At 40.5% G+C, this 20209-nt stretch overlaps 1 protein-coding gene across 1 annotated transcript in view; it reads right to left on the bottom strand.

Moving 5' to 3' along the window:
* Positions 1 to 4245: 4245 nt before the first annotated feature.
* TESMIN (testis expressed metallothionein like protein) overlaps positions 4246 to 20209 on the bottom strand; it is a 40060-nt gene continuing 24096 nt past the window's right edge. The window contains exons 7-13 of the mRNA XM_084630863.1: positions 18446 to 18522; positions 16218 to 16309; positions 11879 to 11950; positions 9918 to 10020; positions 7556 to 7693; positions 6542 to 6717; positions 4246 to 4837 (exon numbers count right to left, since the gene is read on the bottom strand). Coding sequence (XP_084486989.1) covers positions 4645 to 4837; positions 6542 to 6717; positions 7556 to 7693; positions 9918 to 10020; positions 11879 to 11950; positions 16218 to 16309; positions 18446 to 18522 — 851 coding nt within the window. The 3' untranslated portion in view covers positions 4246 to 4644. The remainder of the gene's footprint in view (positions 4838 to 6541; positions 6718 to 7555; positions 7694 to 9917; positions 10021 to 11878; positions 11951 to 16217; positions 16310 to 18445; positions 18523 to 20209) is intronic.

Genomic DNA, 20209 nt, shown 5'->3' with positions numbered 1-20209 from the left:
CGTGCTAGACCAAAGCCATCATCCTACATGGACAGTGGGCCCCCTGTGGATAACCTACCCCTACTCAGCACATCTGAGAGTGAGTCTGAGGAGGAAGACACGACCGTGGTGTATCCTAAAATGGAGATGAGATTTCAGTCTCAATCAGCTGAATCAAGGGAGAGCACCACTTCTTCAGCCCTAAACCCCATGGAGGAAGTATTTAGGCCCTTTGCTGGCACACCCATGCCACCAATTAGATTGCTCTGCGATGACACATTTAGGTTATTGGACAGTGGAAACATACAGGTGGAAGGTGTCCTGGATGCCTTGGACCTTCCACTACTAGAATCAGAGATGCAGAGGCCTATGCCAGTAGCCAAGGGATCCTCAAAAGAACCCTCACCATCCCTTGCCCAAGAAGATGTCCCCCACTGTCCCTGCAATGCCCACTCTCAATAGGTGGGACAGGGTTATGAGGCCAGTAAGCCGGTTAACTCATGATGCACCATGGGTGGCTAGTGAAGAACCAATACACTTAGTTCACAGGATTGTGGAAGCCATAGTGGGTTTCCTGAGGCCCTTTGGGGGAAACTAATGAATTTGGTATAATATTGAGTGTGATTTGTCAGGATGACAAATTCTTGGCTGGGGGGAGGATGTAAGCAGAGTTTGAATGAGCTCTCCCCTGACATCTAGTGGTGAGCTGTGTGGAAAAAGACTTCAGGAGCTCATCTTGTTTGCATGGACACACCCACCCTCCCTAGGTGCTCAGCATGATGCGATTGCTTGCCCAAATGATCACTTGTGGCTGATGTTGGATCCCCAGTCTCCTTGTTATAGGGGCAGGAGTAATAAAGCGTTGTTATCCTTGTTGTGTGAACCGAGGGCAGCAGAACTGCACCTGGCATACCCCGCTGGATGGATTCACCCTCAACTGAACGGCACTCGATAGGCAGGGGACATGGGTTCCAAAGCCCAATGAGTTGAGAGAGGGTGGGGGACAGGTACTTGTGGTGTGGGCCCTGTTTAAGGGTTCTAGACACCATTTGACTATTTCTTTCTCCATGGTATAAAAGAGCTAATTTAGATTCAATTGAGAGTATTATTATATGCTGCAGAGCTACTTTGGGATAGTGTCTCTATTGCAAGAGATTACCCAGTGTGCACCAGCAGTGTGGCTCCCCCACTAACAGCTGAAATCACTGAGAGCTGTGTTAAGTGGGGGGCCCTGAAGACATCTTGGTGAGTGGGTGGCTGGTGGAGAGGCGCAGCAAGTGGCCAGCAGGGTGGTTGGTGGTGAGGTGTGGCAAGCAGCCAGCAGGGTGACTGGTGGTGTGGGCCAGGGCAGAGCCCCGCAGAGAGGTGTGGTAATCAGCCGTTGGGGTGATGACTGAGTGCCTGAGCAGTGGAGCGTGTAAGGTGCCGTCTTACTCCCCCTGCCCGCGCAGGGCCAGAAAGATTAATAAAGCCACAAAAGTAGGGTGTGGCAGAACTGGGAATTGAACCCAGGTTTCCTGAGTTCAGTACCTCCAGTTCAGTGCCTTAGTCATAAGACCATCCCTCTCCAGGGTATAATACTGTGTAATGCAGATATAGCCTGCATTCTAATTAGTGCCATTCTTAATCCCACTAATCATTCGGAAGAACAGAATTTATTTTACTGAAAAATGGCAGCAAATAGGCCTGCTGTAATGTAAGGAAATTAAACTGAACATTGCATAGCATAAAAAGAAACTCTATCAGGACAACATCTATATGAGGGAGACAGAGAGAGGAATTAAATAAAAGACATTCAAAGTTTTAAAAATAAATTATATGCAGGATCATGAATAAATGATTCAGGAAATACACTTAAATTAAATAGTATATTATAATGTCCTTTTAAACGTAATTTAAAGTTCAGACCAGAGGGAGGGAACCTCTGTTATTTTTGTGAGGAGTGGACTTAACACAGCGTTTGTCATAGGAATACATTGTGTTTGGATATTTGTGTGGTTTTTGTGAAAATGAGGTTTCAGCATTTATTTGAAACACATGATATTCAACGTTAAATACCTAAATGCATTGAGAAGTCTGCTTAACTTGCTGAATAAGGAAAGCCTGCAGACAGGAAGAAAGACATTATAGTAACAGGTTTCAGAGTAGCAGCCGTGTTAGTCTGTATTCGCAAAAAGAAAAGGAGGACTTGTGGCACCTTAGAGACTAACCAATTTATTTGAGCATAAGCTTTCGTGAGCTACAGCTCACTTCATTGGATGCATTCAGTGGAATTTTCCACTGAATGCATCCGATGAAGTGAGCTGTAGCTCACAAAAGCTCATGCTCAAATAAATTGGTTAGTCTCTAAGGTGCCACAAGTACTTCTTTTCTTTTTATTATAGTAATAGAAATTGTCAGACCAGGCCAAAGTTTCAACTAGTCTGGTACCTTTTTCTCTACAGTTGCCAACACTATAAGTTTCAGAAGAAAGTGTAAAATCCCCATGTTGTTGAAGCTTAATCATAATAAAGGTGCAATACTATACCATGGAGGGAATGCCTTCATGTCCTCAGCCGATGATCAGTTTATGAAATTAAGTATCTAAGTATTAATTACTGTAGTTTTCATGTTGCTAGTATAATTGCTGATATTTCAAAACTCCAAATATTTGCATGATTTGATAAATGCTTTATGTCTAAATAAAATAGATTAAATTCTGTTCTCAGATTCACCAGTGTAAATCCATTGAAGTCAGTGGAGTTACATTGATTCACGTGAGAGGAGAATTAGGCTCAATATCCAATATCTGTATATAGACTGATAAAGGATGGACTAGAACTCTACTGTACAATACTGCAGTGAAATATCTTATTAGTGCAGTGCAACAGGATATGATGCAAAAACAAGCATCCTGAGAAAGTCTTTTTGAAGAATTTTTGCTTCTGAGGGTTTGTCTACATGGCGCAGCAATGCCCACTAACGGGGTGCGAATTTTAAAGAGCACCAACATGCTGTGTACTAACTGGCCTCTGTAGACCCTGGTAGCGCACACTAAATGCTCCCTAGTGCATGTTACTGTAGAGCTATGGAATCAGTAACTATGTTAACATGCAGTAGGAAACATTTAGTGTACACCAGCAGAGTCTATGTGGGCCGGTTAGTGTGCAGCATGCGGTGTGCTTTAGAATTCACAACCCTCTAGCATGCATTATCAAGCTGGGTAGACAAACCCTGTGATAAATTAAGCTATTAAGATGTTAATATCAAACACTGATTCTAGAAATTGCTCAAAATACAGAATGCTGTAGCATGTAAATTACCTATATGCAGTAGGAGCTATTGATTGTCATAAATAAGTTCTGAAGCATACACTACCTCTTATGTTTTATTTGCTTTTTTATACATATGGTTCACAACAAAGTTATATTAAATAAAAACAATGACATTTGAAATACCTGGAAAGAAGATTTAGGCTTCCATCTAGCAAAGCACTTAACTTGCTTAATTTTATTCATGTGAATAGTCCTTGTTGAAGGTGATGGGATTACCCAGGTGATTAAATTTAAGCCCATATTTAAATGCTTTGCTGGACCAGGGACATAGTGGAAGAATACTATAAGAAATAGGAAAAAACAAATGAAATAAAAACACTGCTCTGTCATATCAAACTCCAGTATAGAGCAGTGTGGAAGTGTTTTTAGAACATTAGTATTTGTGATTAACATATAAAACTTGGAAATAAATTGATTAAATATTTATTGTGTGAATAAAGATGGACCTAAGTGAGGATGCAAAAATGTGAACACCTTCAAAATACAGTTATCTGCAGCTAGACTGAATATTGACAGGTACAGTATATATGGACCCAAACCAAATATTCACAAAACTCCCACAAAAATGGGCAGTGAATGTTTAATCCCTTTTAAAGTAGTGCAGCTCTACTTATTATAATTGGAAGAGCAGGTGTGGGGATAGGGTCTAGAGAAAACTTTGAGGCCTTGATTTTCAGCTGCGCCTCCATCCAATCTCCATTTCTGCAGGTGTTTTTGGGCACCCGTAGTGAACTGCATATATAAATATCAATCATTCACATCTAACTACCAGATTTGAGGGAGCAAAATTGCAACTGCAAAAATGAAGGCCATATCTAAAAATCTTGGGTTTAATATTTAATTTTTTCCCCAAACTGGAAAAGTAGAGAAAACACCAAAAGATGTATATTACAAGTAATAAAGTAGCTCTCTACTCTTCTGATTTTAATAAGTACTTTCATAGTACTAAAAGGGGCCTAATCCTAAATCCTAAAATAGGCCTCTTTTGGGGCTTAATCCTAAAATCATTGACTTCGATACCTTACTTAGGTAAACTCCCCTCAAAACCATGTAAATTATTTGGATTTCAATGGCAGTTTTGTTTGGGTAAAGACTCCAGAATCTGGCCCAAAGCAATGATGTTGTTTTATGGAAAATTCTTTAACATAAGTAAAATATTCTAGGTGACTCTGAAATGTTTTGGTCCTGATTCTGATCTCACTTAAACCCTGTAATTCAGAATCAACTGAGTTAAAGTCAATGGAGTTACGTCAGTGTGAGATCAAAATCAGCCCACTGAGTAATAATAGTACTCAGAATACAGTGATGCGCAATAAAGTGAACACTCATTAGTTTTAGAATACATTGTACATTACTCAACTGTCAGCCCTTTGGACTTAAATTCTGAATGTAGAATTTGTGATAAGCATCTCCCAAACTCTTCCAAGATCATTTGTTCTGCTAGACAAAGAGAGTAAGCTTCTTTTTCTGCCTCTTCAGCTTGTGCCAGGAGACAAGCACACGTTGCTTCAACCACTTCCCAGGATATACATGTAGTAGGTTGCCTGTCAGGAAAAAAAAAACAATATAAAATACTTGAATAGTAAACACTCAATATATGAAAGACAAATTACACTCTACTAAACTTACTGAAACTGAAAATACATAGTGCTGAGTCACGGTAGTTGCATAGTTACTAGATAGCATATTCCTGTGGGACATCTTAGTCCTCTACTTGTAACAGCTCTAGAAGCCAACAAGCTACTTCTGAATCCTCCTAATTAATCACATGTAAGATAGTTTTCAGAGTAGCAGCCGTGTTAGTCTGTATTCGCAAAAAGAAAAGGAGTACTTGTGGCACCTTAGAGACTAACAAATTTATTTGAGCATAAGCTTCTGTGAGCTACAGCTCACTTCATCGGATGCAAGTGAGCTGTAGCTCACGAAAGCTTATGCTCAAATAAATTGGTTAGTCTCTAAGGTGCCACAAGTACTCCTTTTCTTTTTATGTAAGATAGTGTTCACACTAAGGGATAAGTGCATCCAAGTGCTGCATACATAGTACAAGTTGGGAAAGATGGTGCAATGAATTTCTTTCCTCTTTTGTAAGAAACAGTCAGATTCCCACCTTTGCAGTCAAGGAACATGGTCTACCATTTAAGAGGCCTAGTCAGGCACCATGGTATTTGTTCCAGGAAGCAACACACATTAGCTGAAAACATACTCTGCTCATTTTTAAGCAAAAGGCAGTGAGTGTCCTCTCCTGGCACTCAGAGCCATCTTGCTTCAAGTCAACAGGATGACTCTTGTAACCCCCATATGGTTGCCATCATTCCACTCCCCCTGCAGCATGACTCAAGCAAGTAATGGCAGGACTTAGTACTAACTAACTAATTAACCAACCTCACAAGTACATGCACAAACAGCAAGCCTACAAAAACTATTTAAATTAATCAAAATAAGTCGCCAGTCAGTTTTTAAAACAGAATTAATAATATGATTTTTTAAAAATTATATATGAAGGTTAAAAAACAAAAAGCCGTGGTTGATGCAGTGAAAAATTCATCTTGCATAGAAGCTTCTGGGCCTGATGCAAGGTCCATTGAAGTCAATGGAGAGACTCCTATAGATTTCAATGGGCTTTGGATCCTTATTAAGTTTTATTATGTTTATTAGGATGGTCCCTAGGGTCCACAAAAGAATGGGGTCCTGTTGGGCTGGGCACTGTTAAGAGTAGTAGACAGTCCCTGTCCCATATAGCATACAATCTACATGGGCAAGACAGACAACAAGTAGAGGAGAAAGGGGTATAACATACAAGCAGGGTGAACAATGTGATCACCTGCAAACATTGTGTAAATGACATTTTAAAAAAATTCTTTGGCCACGATTTTGTTAAGAGGGGATTAGCTAAATCGAAAGACAAATAAGGGAGAAGGGATGCTAAAAATGAGTGGGACGGGGAAGAGAGAAGAGTGGGGGAAGGATCAGGTCCTCAATCAGTAAAAAAGTAATTGCAGTTCGGTAAGTAGGTGTAATATTTATAAACCCTAAATGATGCACAGTGTATTCCTAACGGGTTTGTCTTAAATCACCTTTCTAAGCCTATAAATCCAAAATTATGTGTGGATCCACAGATATCTGTTATACAAACCATTAGTCAATATTAGTCACTATTTTTTAGATAACGCAGTGATGGGCACTTCAGAAAAATCTAAAATAACATGGACAGATAGATGGACTTCATTTTGTTAATGCCAAATATTCACCTGTCTCGTCTAGATTTTGATAACATATCAAATGTAGATGTTGAAACAAGGATGTTTCCTTCATTATTTCTAATCTCTGTGTAGTTTGGCATGTTCATTAGTGTTTTTCGATCTGGGCTTTCTTCATAATTTTTGCAACCAATGCATTTGCAAATAGAGGAACACATAATTTTCGCCTGGAAAAAACAAAATACTTTGATTTAAACAAACACTAAAATCATAAATTACTAAACATACATAAGAGTATCTATTGGAGCCATGATACCACAGACTCACCCCGACTGTTCCAGTCCTGGAGACTCCCAGAGGGAGACTAGAGAAAAGTCAGCAGAGCAAGAGGCTATTATCAGCTTTTCCAAGTATTCTCTGTGGGGCCACAGAGGGGAATGATTGGGATGTGTATGCCTCAAACCCTGCACATGGCCCACCCACTCCTTCCCTCTAGCCTGCCTAGTCTCCTTCAGCTCCCACAGCATGGACTCCAGACATGTGGAGGACTTTGCTGGATCAGATGGGAGGGCAATGACACAGAAGCAACTGAGCCACCCTTCCACACGGACAGGAAAAATCTGCACTTGGGGCCTGATCCAAAAGTCCAATGAAGCCAATGGGAAACTGTCCTCTGCCTTCAAATGCTTTTGGATCAGGGGTGGGGCAAGGCCCTTCAGGGACCACACAACAACTGAGAACTGGTGAAGCGTAGTTGTGCTTTGCTCCTCCCAACACAGCCTTTCCCCATCCCCTACACTGGAGCAAGGAGTGCAGTTGGCATAGGAGCCTGCTGAGAGCTCCTCCACCCCCATAGGGAAATTCTTAGCTGGTGACCCACAGCCAGATCAGGGAAAAGGATCTGTCCCCCTAAGTTGAATAAGATTTAGAACGAACAATCTGAGGGGGGAAAAGACAAATATTTATTTTTAGTGTCTAACATTATTTATGCAAAAACAGCTGGATCAGAACATATCCATTTTCATTAAGAACACGATTAATGCTAGGAAAGTTCACTTGACTAACCTCAAAGCACTCACAATAATTCTTAAGGCACCCTGAGCGCTTGCAATTACATCCTTTGTTGTGGCGAGGTTTAATATCCCCCAGTTTCCCTTTCCCAATCTTTGGTAGGAAAGCTTCTGGGTTTCTATCAAGACAAGCCTAGAACAAAAAGCATTGGCATGTGAGACATTCACAGAAATTTTCCTTATGTAAAATACAAGATCAACTGTGCTTATGAAAAAAAAAGTACTTACATGTAATTCTTATTCTCTGAGGCATGTGCAATAGACCCACACCTCTGAGTCTGGATATCTAGTGTAAAGTAAGTGGGAATTCCTATAACTCAAAATTCTGAGCTGACAGGGATCAGCCAAGGGTACCATGTGCTGTCCCTCTTATGGTAAACTCTAGTGACTCCTACTCTCCAGCTCACTTAAGATTAGTCTGGTACATGGCACATTATTCTTAAATAATCTTAATATAATATGGCTCAATCACGAAATGCTAAAGCTCACTCATTGTGCAAACTGAAGCCACTGTCACCAGAAATATAACATTCCATGTAAGAAACTTGAAGTCACTGGTATTTATCTGAGGAGGTTTCATCAGATTTATAAATATCATACTAAAGGTCTGATCTAAAGCCCTTTTGTTGAAGACAATGGGAGTCTTTCAGTTGACTTCAATGGGTTTTCAATCAGGCCTTAAGATTTCATGACACCAAGGACTTCTAAAAGGCAGGCTTTAAATGTAACAAGCCCCTCATGAATCGGAGGAAAAGGGACAGCAGAGAAACTGGTCTGCCTTCAGCGTGGTGATACACACAACTGAAACAGGACCCAGAGGTGAAAGTAAGCCGGTACGCCCCGGTACAGCGTACCGGCAAGAGCTGGTGCGCCGTACCAGGGTGGATTGGCTTCCCTGGGTGCAATTTAAAGGGCCTGCGGCTCCCAGCGGAGATTTAAAGGGCCCAGGGCGGTAGCAGCGGCTGAGCCCTGGGCCCTTTAAATCATCCCTGGAGCCCCACCGCCGCTTCCCCAGGGCTCCGGCAGGCTCTGGGGACAATTTAAAGGGTCCGGGGCAGCAGTGGCGGCTGGAGCCCCGTCCCCGGAGCCCTGGGGAAGCGGCGGCGGGGCTCTGGGGACGATTTAAAGGGCCCAGGGCTCCGGCCGCTGCTACCACCCCAGGCCCTTTAAACCGCTGCCAGAGCCCCTGGCTGCCGCTGTTACCGCAGGGAGAGGGAAGGAGGCACTTGCCGGTACAGGGTGCGCCGGGGCTGGCTCTGACCCCCCTCAGCCCCGCCCCTTCCGGGAGCCAGAGCCGGCCCCAGCTCAGCCCCGTACCGGTAAGTCCCTACACTTACTTTCATCCCTGCAGTAACCAAATATACTCTCCAGGATGCAATCTGAAGTAGCAAGGAGAACTTCAGGCACCTGCTTGGAGAGTCCAAACCTCTCCAGCTTTACCATCCAAAGAGCCATGCTGACACAGAAAGAAATCCAAGGGTATGATGCAATGAAGTGCCATGGTTTTGTGTGATCAGATGTGACAAAACTCTCAGTCTGATGAGATCAGCATCAGCTACTACCACTATTCACAGTGCTTAGAACTATATTGGGGAATTCCTGACAGTTGCAGTCTAGGAGCACAGACCAAGTAATACAGAGTTATTACAACGCACCTACCTTTGGAAAATAGATTTCTTTTATGTTCAAATTTTACAAAAATTAGCTAGATAATATAATTCTGTTGTAACAGCCGAGACAGATATACTATATTGCTTCTTGCATAGCAATTAGCCCTCTATTTTTCACTCTTTTATTCCCCTCAAAGGTTAATCAAAGGCTCCAAATATGGAGGTGATCTTCCTTCCAAGACATCAGGTTCAACATAGCTGCCATTAAAGAGCCTTTATATTACTGCATGAGTCATACAGAAAGAGTAACAAAAGGGCCCTATGAAATGCCCATTCCTCTCATGTTGAGGGGTCTATCAGACCGGATAGCAACTTGGATATCAGTTTCTTCTGTTTGATTTTGAGACATTACACATTTTTTCTTCCAAGTGAAAATCTTTTCTTAAATTAAATTCTGATATGCTCCACTTCCCTCCAATTTTTTCGAGGACATCCCTCACAGTTCAACTAAAATAATGCTGATTATGATCCAAAAGGGTCAAAAGTCCTATGAAGTGAATGAAAATTTTTAACTGCAATGACTTTTTTTTATTTAAAAACAATATACGGACTATATGCCACTTACTCTATCTAGGTTTTAAATCGGACTATTTTAAATTACAGAATTTTTGAAGCCAAACCAAAACCAACAAAAACACTTGTATATTTTTTCCTGTCTGAACTAGATACATATTATACTTTTATTACCTTAATAGCTTTAAACCGCTCAGTTTCATGAAATGGATTGTTGTAACAATTATTACAGTTGCAGTTGTTGCAAAAATCACCATTGGCAAAGCAATCGCAATATCTGTGTTTAACAAAGCAAATATATATACAAATTTAGAATTTTTCATCATTCTCCTTTTTCAAGAAAGAATTTCTGGTAACCAAACAAGAAACATATATGTCTCACACACACACTATATCTGATGCTTACTTCTCTCTCACACATTTTATAATCTATGCCAAAACCATAATGACATAATGAAATTCTATCAGCATCTGTATATCTCTCTCTATATATATATCATAGAATCATAGAATATCAGGGTTAGAAGGGACCTCAGGAGGTCATCTAGTCCAACCCCCTGCTCAAAGCAGGACCAATCCCCATTTAAATCATCCCAGCCAGGGCTTTGTCAAGCCTGACCTTAAAAACTTCTAAGGAAGGAGATTCTACCACCTCCCTAGGTAACACATTCCAGTGTTTCACCACCCTCCTAGTGAAAAAGTTTTTCCTAATATCCAACCTAAACCTCCCACACTGCAACTTGAGACCATTACTCCTTGTCCTGTCATCTTCTACCACTGAGAACAGTCTAGAACCATCCTCTTTGGAACCACCTCTCAGGTAGTTGAAAGCAGCTATCAAATCCCCCCTCATTCCTCTCTTCTACAGACTAAACAATCCCAGTTCCCTCAGCCTCTCCTCATAAGTCATGTGTTCCAGACCCCTAATCATTTTTGTTGCCCTTCACTGGACTCTCTCCAATTTTTCCACATCCTTCTTGTAGTGTGGGGCCCAAAACTGGACACAGTACTCCAGATGGGGCCTCACCAATGTTGAATAGAGGGGAACGATCACGTCCCTCGATCTGCTGGCTATGCCCCTACTTATACATCCCAAAATGCCATTGGCCTTCTTGGCAACGAGGGCACACTGTTGACTCATATCCAGCTTCTTGTCCACTGTCACCCCTAGGTCCTTTTCCGCAGAACTGCTGCCTAGCCATTCGGTCCCTAGTCTGTAGCTGAGCATTGGGTTCTTCCATCCTAAGTGCAGGACCCTGCACTTATCCTTGTTGAACCTCATCAGATTTCTTTTGGCCCAATCCTCCAATTTGTCTAGGTCCCTCTGTATCCTATCCCTGCCCTCCAGTGTATCTACCACTCCTCCCAGTTTAGTATCATCCGCAAATTTGCTGAGAGTGCAATCCACACCATCCTCCAGATCATTTATGAAGATATTGAACAAAACCGGCCCCAGGACCGACCCCTGGGGCACTCCACTTGACACCGGCTGCCAACTAGACATGGAGCCATTGATCACTACCCGTTGAGCCCGACAATCTAGCCAACTTTCTACCCACCTTATAGTGCATTCATCCAGCCCATACTTCTTTAACTTGCTGACAAGAATACTGTGGGAGACGGTGCCAAAAGCTTTGCTAAAGTCAAGAAACAATACATCCACTGCTTTCCCTTCATCCACAGAACCAGTAATCTCATCATGGAAGGCAATTAGATTAGTCAGGCATTCCCTTGGTGAATCCATGCTGACTGTTCCTGATGTATATATATACATGGAGAGAAGTGAGCCTCAAGTATACAGAAGTTGATACAATTTCATAATGTTTTTGCCACATATTATAATCAATATTATTTAGTTTCAGGTTTTATTCTTCAAAACTCTGGACCATATGTAGTCATGTACACCTCTGGGCCAGATCCACGGGTGGTGTAAACAGGCCTAGCTATAATGACCACAATGGGGTTACACTAATTTACATCCACTAAGGATCTGACCCTCTCTGGTTTTAACCCAACATACTAATTGTGTATTTTGGGACATGCATGCATTCTATTTCGTGTTTTCTAAGCTTTGCCTTTTCCAAAATAAACTTAGCTCATATTTCATAATAAATGCTAGATGGTTAGTTACTTACAATTTCAAACACTGAGATTTGGTACAGTTACATGGTTTTTTAGACTTTGTATCCCATGAACTAAGAGGCAATCTATAAAGTTTAAAAAAGAAAAGAAATTAAATGATACTTGAATGTAAAAACTTATTAAAATAAATTATGATTCTTTTTCCCCCAAACCACAAATCCTGACTTTTTAGCATCAGATATCAGTATTATTTAAAGATGATTTGCAAATACAGCATAATTAAGAAAGATTCATTAGCTATAGAATTATATGGTGAATTCCCCATAGTTAGATTTAGAGTCGTCAGCATATAAATTAACGTTTAAAACTGATATATTTTGTTTTTTCAGGTCCCCGAAGTCCAAATCACTGACTCCAAGTGATGCCTAGCATGCGCATGCTTGTAACATCACATCAACTATGGAGTCTGCCGGAACATACAGCAGGCAAATCGGACGGTTTAGGAGATGTCGGATAAACACAGATTTTTTTAAAAGCATATTATGTAGGTTTTCTCAATTTTTTTTGATGTAGCATGAAATAAGGGAATGTCAAATTCTTGAAATATTTCAGAGCTGAAAGAAAGGAAAGGACCTCAGATGTGACTGGGCCTATGGAAAGGTGATGGGGAGAGAGGAGAATCTGCTTTTTATTTGAAGTTTTCAGCTGGGGTTTTACTGAAGAGTTAGAGTACGGGATAAATCTGCAGCACTACAGAGAGTTTTGCAAAGAGTTTGGAGTGCAGAAGGGAGAAGATATATGGACTGATCCAAAAAATCCAAAACTAAAACAAGGTTTGTTTCATGGTTTTTGTCAAGGAAAATCATGCCTCACCAATCTATTAGAATTCTTTGAAGGGGTCAACGACTATATGAACAAGGGTTCTCCAGTGGATATAGCGTACTTGGACTTTCAGAAAGCCTTTGACAAGGTCCCTCACCAAAGGCTCTTAAGTAAAGTAAGCCATTATGGGATAAGAGGGAATGTCCTCTCATGGATCAGTAACTGGTTAAAAGACGGGAAACAAAGGGTAGGAATTAATGGTCAGTTTTAAGAATGGAGAAAGGTAAATAGTGGTCATCAAGGGATCTGTACTGGATCCAGTGCTGTTCAAACATATTCATAAAATGATCTGGAAAAAGTGGTGTACAGTGAGGTGGCAAAATTTGCAGATGATACAAAATTACTCAAGATACTTAAGTCCAAAGCAGACTGAGAAGAGTTACAAAGGGATATCATAAAACTGGATGACTGGACATCAAAATGGCAGATGAAATTTAATGTTATGAATGCAAAGTAATCCACATTAGAAAACATAAGCCCAACTATACATGCAAAATGATAAATTCTAAATTAGCTATTACCACTCAAAAAAGAGATCTTGGAGTCTTTGTGGATAGTTCTCTCAAAACATCCGCTCAATGTGTAGCAGCAGTCAAAAAAGCGAACAGAATGTTGGGAATCAATGGGACCAATACAGCATTGGAGAGTATGACTAACAGTTGTTGAAATTAAGTGCTCTAAGTAGAGCTGGACAGAGGAAGCCACCATTTGCAGGGTGCAACTGTGATGTCCTGGCCCTTTAAATGTTTGAGCATACCCCCTCCCCAGTGCAAAGCCTCACTTTTGTGTTAGTTTCAGTTTTCCTACTGAACAATAAAGCTACCATCACATCAGTCAGCTGTGCTTTTATCAGCTCCCATTGTGTCTATCTCCTTCTGTGCTGGGTTCTAATAGAACATATTAGTGATGAGGAATTTTTATCCCATGAGTGTCTAGTGCTCCCTTTGCCTGAAGAAGACAATCATTATCATCAACATCATCATCAAAAGGAAAAAAGTTCATCTAGACTCAGAGGCACAAGGTGACAATCTGCTGCTTTTTGCTGCTGGGACTGTGAGAGCCAACTAGCTAGAGAGGGAGAAGTAGGCAAATAAAACTGAACAAAAGATAAAGGGTTCTGCAATTACTGCTGGAGTTGTGAAAACAAAGCAGTGAGGCAGAAGCAAGCAGAGAGGGAGCCCAAGTACAACCACAGGAAGAATTCTGCATTCTGCAGTGTAGACAGAGCCAGAAGAGGCAGACTAAGTGCAGCCAGTGCACAGTAAAAAGGAAAAAAAAGTTTCACTGTGGGAAAGAAGACCTTCAGGAAATGTGAAGTCCAACAGGAGAGCAGAGAAATGGCAACTTTTGTGGGAAATGTTGGTGAGTTTGATGAAGACCAGAAATCATGGGTAGCGTACCTTGAACGTTTTGAGCAATTTCTTGCTTGCAACTCCATTTCAGACATACAAAGAGTTTCAATCTTGCTGACAATGATGGGTTCAAAGGCATATGGACTGCTGTGTGACCTACTGTCTCCAACCATGCCCTGAACTGCCACGTCTGCCACAATTCCTGCAACAATGCAGGAATATTTTTTCCTACCCCACTGATGAAGCAGAATAATATTGGTTCCATCAGTTACATCAGAGAAGTGGAGAGTCAGAAGTACAATTTATTGCTGCTCTCAGGATGTTGTCAGAACACTGTCAGTTCCAACAAATATTAAGTGACGCCCACATGACCAATCTGTCTCTGGATTATGCAATGACCAGATCTGGAAAAAGTTACTGACTGTATCAGCCCTTTCACATGCAAAAAGGCTGTTGAGATAGCAATTGTCATGGAGACCGCAGAGAAGGATTTGCTGAAATTTAATGTGAATCAAGAAGTTCCTCTCCTGCACTGGCGAGACAAAGGACCACAGGAACTTAAGGAACTTCTGTGTGGCTGTTATGCATAAACCACATGTGCTGAGAAGGAATGCTGGGCATGCCAGCTTATCTTCAGGAAGTGCAAAAAGAAAGGACACATTGCTGTGACCTGTCACACAGTTCAATGACCAGCAACACAGAGTAGCCATACATCTAAGAAGACACCTATCGAGACTGAACCTAAGAAAGGATGGAAGTCGGGAATTCATCATATGGAAAAAGACAAGAGTTCTTGTGACACTGATCAAGACCTAGCACTACATCTGTTATCAGAAGCTGGAGTAAAAGATGCTATCTTGGTCACATTCTTGATCGAGGGAGTTCCTACAAGAATGCAGCTTGATACTGGAGCTGCCATCTCACTGAGTTCTGCATCTACCTATCACCAGATGTTGTCACAAGTTCCTCTGGAACAGTGGTTCTCAACCAGAGGTCCGGGGCCCCCTGGGGGGTCATGAGCAGGTTTCAGGGGGTCTGCCAAAATTAACCAGAGAGCAGGGCTGGTGTTAGACTCACTGGGGTCTGCGGCTGAAGCATAAGCCTGAGCCCCACTACCCAGATTGAAGCCGAAGCCCAAGTAATTTACCTTTGCAGGGCCCCCTGTGGTGTGGGGCTCCAGGAAATTGCCCTGCTTGCTACACCTTAATGCCAGACCTAGCTTTTAATCTACTGGATATGCAGAAAAACAACTGTTGTAGCACAGGTGCGCCATGGAGATTTTATAGCATGTAGGGGGGCCTCAGAAAGAAAAAGGCTGAGAACCCCTGCTCTGGAAGACACCTTCATGGTTTTGAAGACTTATACTGGAGAAAAGTTAGTCCCCAAAGGGATACTCCAGGTGAAAGTTCACCTTCATGGACAATCAGTTGTTTTACCCTTGTATGTGATTGAAGGAAAGTATCCACCATTCTCTGCCAGATCTTGAACTGAGAAGCTCAAGGTGAATTGGGTTAAGATCAAGGTGATAAGAAAAGCATCTTGAAATCAAGAAACACTGGGCAGAAACTCCAAAATTTTTGAAAAGGAAGTTGGACAGATGAGCAACAGGTCAGTGAAGCTCACTGTTAAGTCTTTAAGGTGTTTCATGTTAACCACATAAATGATAATGTACATACATTAGGGAAGTTTTTTAAAATAGGGTGGGGAAATGTGATGTCCTGTCCCTTTAAATGTTGGAGCACTCCTCCTTCCCCAGTGCAAAGCTTTGCTTTCCTGTTAGTTTCAGTTTTGCTGAAGAACAATAAAGTTACCACCACAGCAATCTGCTGTGTTTCTATTAGTTCCCTCTGTGTCAATCTCCTTCTCTGTTGTGTCCAACTGTCACTGCAACAACAACTTTTATTGGTCCTACAAAACTCAGGAACTATGTTACATATTTTTGAGCATCATCTTGAATCTAACAATTTACATATTTACAGACAAACAGCATTATTGTAACAGAAATGCTTTCTTTATTGGGAGAGAGAGGAAAAGACATATTAAGAACAACAGTATCAGTGCTTGAAGTGAACTCTCCAAAACGAGAAGAAATATTACAACTGTACAAAATAACTTGACACTGAAATTAGTAGCAAATTAAAGGTTTTGTGTTTCTTACCCAACTAAAGTCATTTTTGTTGGCCCTTGAAGATTTCCTTCCGATTGGAATGTGACACTGCTAGCTACTGATTGTAAGGATCCATTCTCAAGCTGTTCAAAATAATAAGCAAAAATTCTGTTTGTGCTAAGTTTTAATAAAGACAAATCATTTCTGTTACTATGAGAATGAGACAGAGAACAGTGGACTGGTTTAATCAGGTAGAAGTTACTAATAAAACTAACGGAGGCACAGATCTTGGGAAAATATGTAGTCACATTCTTTAGAAAGGTTCAATATGCCAGGACCCTTGTCTTCATTATTACAGAGAACTAGCAGTAAGTTTAATTTTTGCTGTTCAGCACTGGCACAATATTTTCATGCTGCTGTCTAGTCTGGGTCCAATCTCTTTTTAATTCCGGCAGTCAGTAGCCACTGGCCACTGCCACTGATGTTTTCCATTGAGTTTAAATGTAATAAACCCTTTGACTGGCCCCAGAGCATGTGAAATTTAAAGAGAGAACAACCATTAGGACCTTTTTTGGAGAGGATCAGAGAAAGAAAGGCTGGGGCTCTGTTGGGAGGTTATACAGATAGAAGGAGAAAACAGGGGACCGTTGGGAAGAAGAGGATGGGAAGGAATGTAGAAGTAGAGGATACAGAAAGATATGGCAAACAAAACTGAAAATTTCTTTACACCACATTTCCAGTGTGTTTCACCCCTGACCTGCAGACACCATCTTTAGGGATAAGAGAAAACTTCAGGCGCCTTACTCCATTTAGCGCTTGGGGTTTCTCTTCTCTCTTCTTTGATATAGACACTTATCCACTAGGAATTTGACTGAGCCACAAATTCATCTGACACATTTCATGCAAATTAATATAATTCAAATCACATGTCATCAGGTAATAACTCCCAGTCACTATTGATTTGAACTCTATTTGTACTGACAGGCCAGAAATTTAGGGCTTTCTATCTTCTTATCAGACTTCTGTACCATTGTTTTATTTAAACTAACACACGGTTCTAACAACTACCCCAGTGATAATAAATAAATAACAATGACAACAACCTGAATACTTATAAAGATTAATAACAATGAACATTTCAAGTCTTAAACCCGGGTGGGTAGAGAAGAGGGAAATCCTACTGAAGTACAACAGAGGATGCTTGCCAGAGTGCTTATAATGGCAGAAAAAATTAATGCCCAGCATATGTATTATGCATTGGGTTGTGATTGCTCCACTTCAAATTTTGACATTTTAAACAAACACTCACACATGCACACAGAAGGCAAAAGTGAATTTTAATTCCAAAACCATTTCATATTTTATATATGGTGGGAATTTCTTCCAGTTCTTGGCTCAATCCCCCAAGGTGCTGACCACCTTCAACTCTGACAGGTTTGAATGGGAGTTGAAGGATAATTGGCACCTCACAAGTGTGACTTTTCAGACTACTATGCTTAGCTCATGTTCTCTTTTCAAAGCTTCTGGATGAAGTGTTTCCTCCTTTCCAGGCAAAAATCAGGAAGTTGTGATTTCATTTACAAACAGAAACAAGTCTCTAACTCCTTGTCTGTATGGTGACACAGTCTGGACTACAGGTGTGTGATTTGTAGAGCACACTAAACTGTTGATCTCTGACTACCCTGTGTAAACTCTGCTGACATGAACTAAAAGGTACCTAGTTCGCATTGATGTAGTCCTGTTTCAGACAGGACTATGTTAACTCAGCGTAGATAATTTTTAGATCATGCAAGCCAGAAGGGTCGTCACAGGGCAGTTAGAGTGGAACACTTCAAAAAGCTCTACAAATCACACACCCATAGTCCAGATTGTGGCACTGTGTAGACAAACCCTGAAACAGTTTCCAATCATAACAGCTCATATATGAACACCAAATTTAAGATCTTGATACTGTAATAATTACATTCTTTCTAAAAGGTATGTTCTTAATACTGGGACCACCTTCAGTCTTCCAAAAATGATATTGAAATCACAGGCCTCTATATATCTAACATTATTGTACACTGGATGCAGACCTAGCCAAGCGTTATACAATAACATGTACATAGCAGCTAGAAATTCTGATTTAAAGGATCTTTACATAATTTACAATGTATTGGTTACTTCCCTAAGTCAAATAAATATCCCATTTTATGAATAAATGAGAAGCTTTAAGCGAAGGAATGACAGTATATTTACTTTTTTCTTCTTCTTCTTTTTTTTTTTAAAGGCTTCCTCACCTGTTGTTCATTGAGATCCACTTTACCTGGAATTGGTAACAATTGTCCCAGCAGAGTTGTCATAGGGTTAGGCACATCTGATAAGAAAAAGTTTATATGAAGTTAATTGGATTGCTCATAAGTCATAAAGTTAAGCACACGCGCAAGTGTTTTCAGGATCAAAGCCTACACTTGTGGGAACAGGTGTGCCATTTAGCATCTTTAAACCTTTCTTTTATTAAAGAAAAAGACATTTCCTAAGTTTATCTTCCACCTCCACCTCTTTGTCACAGATTAGCTTGGAACCAAACCCATGCTTCCCCTACAATAAATATTGTTAATGGAGGGCCCAGAAGATAGCTCTCCAGAAACATTTCTTTTAACTTTGCAAAAGGGTTGCATTTTGGAATTAATGCTAAACAATTGCACACAGCCACCAAAGGCCATCACCATTTTGTCAACAAGTAAGTTGACCATTGGAGGCCTTTACTCTTTGACATTAAATGCATCAGAATATGTTTAAAAATACTCCAAATGCAAATTTTATAGCCTAAAATACCTTTACAAATAAGTAACTGACAGAAACTTCCATTGCATTTATTTTGGATTCTTATTTTACAACTTTCAAAGTCAAAAGAATGCACTTGGAGCAGAAGTATTTGCCTATGAACAAAAATTACTGCTAGAAAAATAAGGAGGAGGCCATAGCCCTAGAGAGAGTTTCTTTACATAGGTCCTAATTCAGCAATGCACTCAAGCACATGCTTAACTTGAAGTCCGTGAACAGTCCCACTCACTTTAATTCATATTAATCTTCCACACCAGTTTGAAAAAAAAAAGGAATATTAGGCTTTATGAGATTGGCAAGATGAATCTTGCTTTCTGAAATTAATTTACAGATGCCTTCTTGCAGATGTTGTAAGAAAAAATCGAGCTCAGAAAAAAGCTCAAATTGGAAATTTCTGGAGTCCATCAGCCTGGGACTTTAGTGGACTTAATTTCTGGTTCTTCTAATACTGGGCCTCCCATTGCCCTCTGTTCCATTCTATGAAGGTGAGTAAAATGGAAGAAAGTCTGGTCAAATGGGAGATAAAGACATATGGTTGTTCTCTGATATGGTTTCACCCTCCTCTCCTCTGGAGATACTGTGACTGTAATAGAATTTGGAATTTTAATATAAATATTTTCCTCATTTTGGATCTTTCAAATTTATCCTTGGTAAGGCCTTGTTTTTTTCTTACACTATATAAAATGTGTTGGGCATGTGCAGAATCTACTGAAGTCAATCAGGGTTGGAAATGCTCTGCATCTTGTGAAATTGAGCCTGTTAGTCATGTTTTTACAGTGCCTAACATAATGAGACCCTGATCTCAGACTGGTGCCCATTGGCACTACTGCAATACAAACAACACATAATAATAAAAACAACATGGAAGGAGACAATGGTAAGATAGCTCTTAATGCTAAATCAGTGCCCCTTCATCTGCTTTTTATTTTTGCAGAAAGAGTAACATTTGGTGGCAAGCTTCTGTAAATGCAAGTTGGTGTCATCCTTGAGAATGCATATGGCTTGGAGCAAACTGCTTCCTACTGAATGTAATCTGTTTATTAACATCATATACCAATTCACTAATTTCAGCACATCTCTTGTAGCAATCTTGTGGTCTTTTTGTGAAGTACCTAGCAGACATTGTAAAATAATAATTAATAATAATTGGTGGTAGCCACATTAGTCCTGGCTCATCTCAGCACCACTGTTGCTTAGAAACACAAACACATAGTTAC

This window comes from Lepidochelys olivacea (genome assembly GCF_965140295.1).
Source record: "Lepidochelys olivacea isolate rLepOli2 genome assembly, chromosome: 6".
In the NCBI taxonomy this organism is placed as follows: domain Eukaryota; kingdom Metazoa; phylum Chordata; order Testudines; family Cheloniidae; genus Lepidochelys; species Lepidochelys olivacea.
Note: the sequence above shows the minus strand (reverse complement) of the source record. Positions and strands in the feature narration are given on the sequence as shown.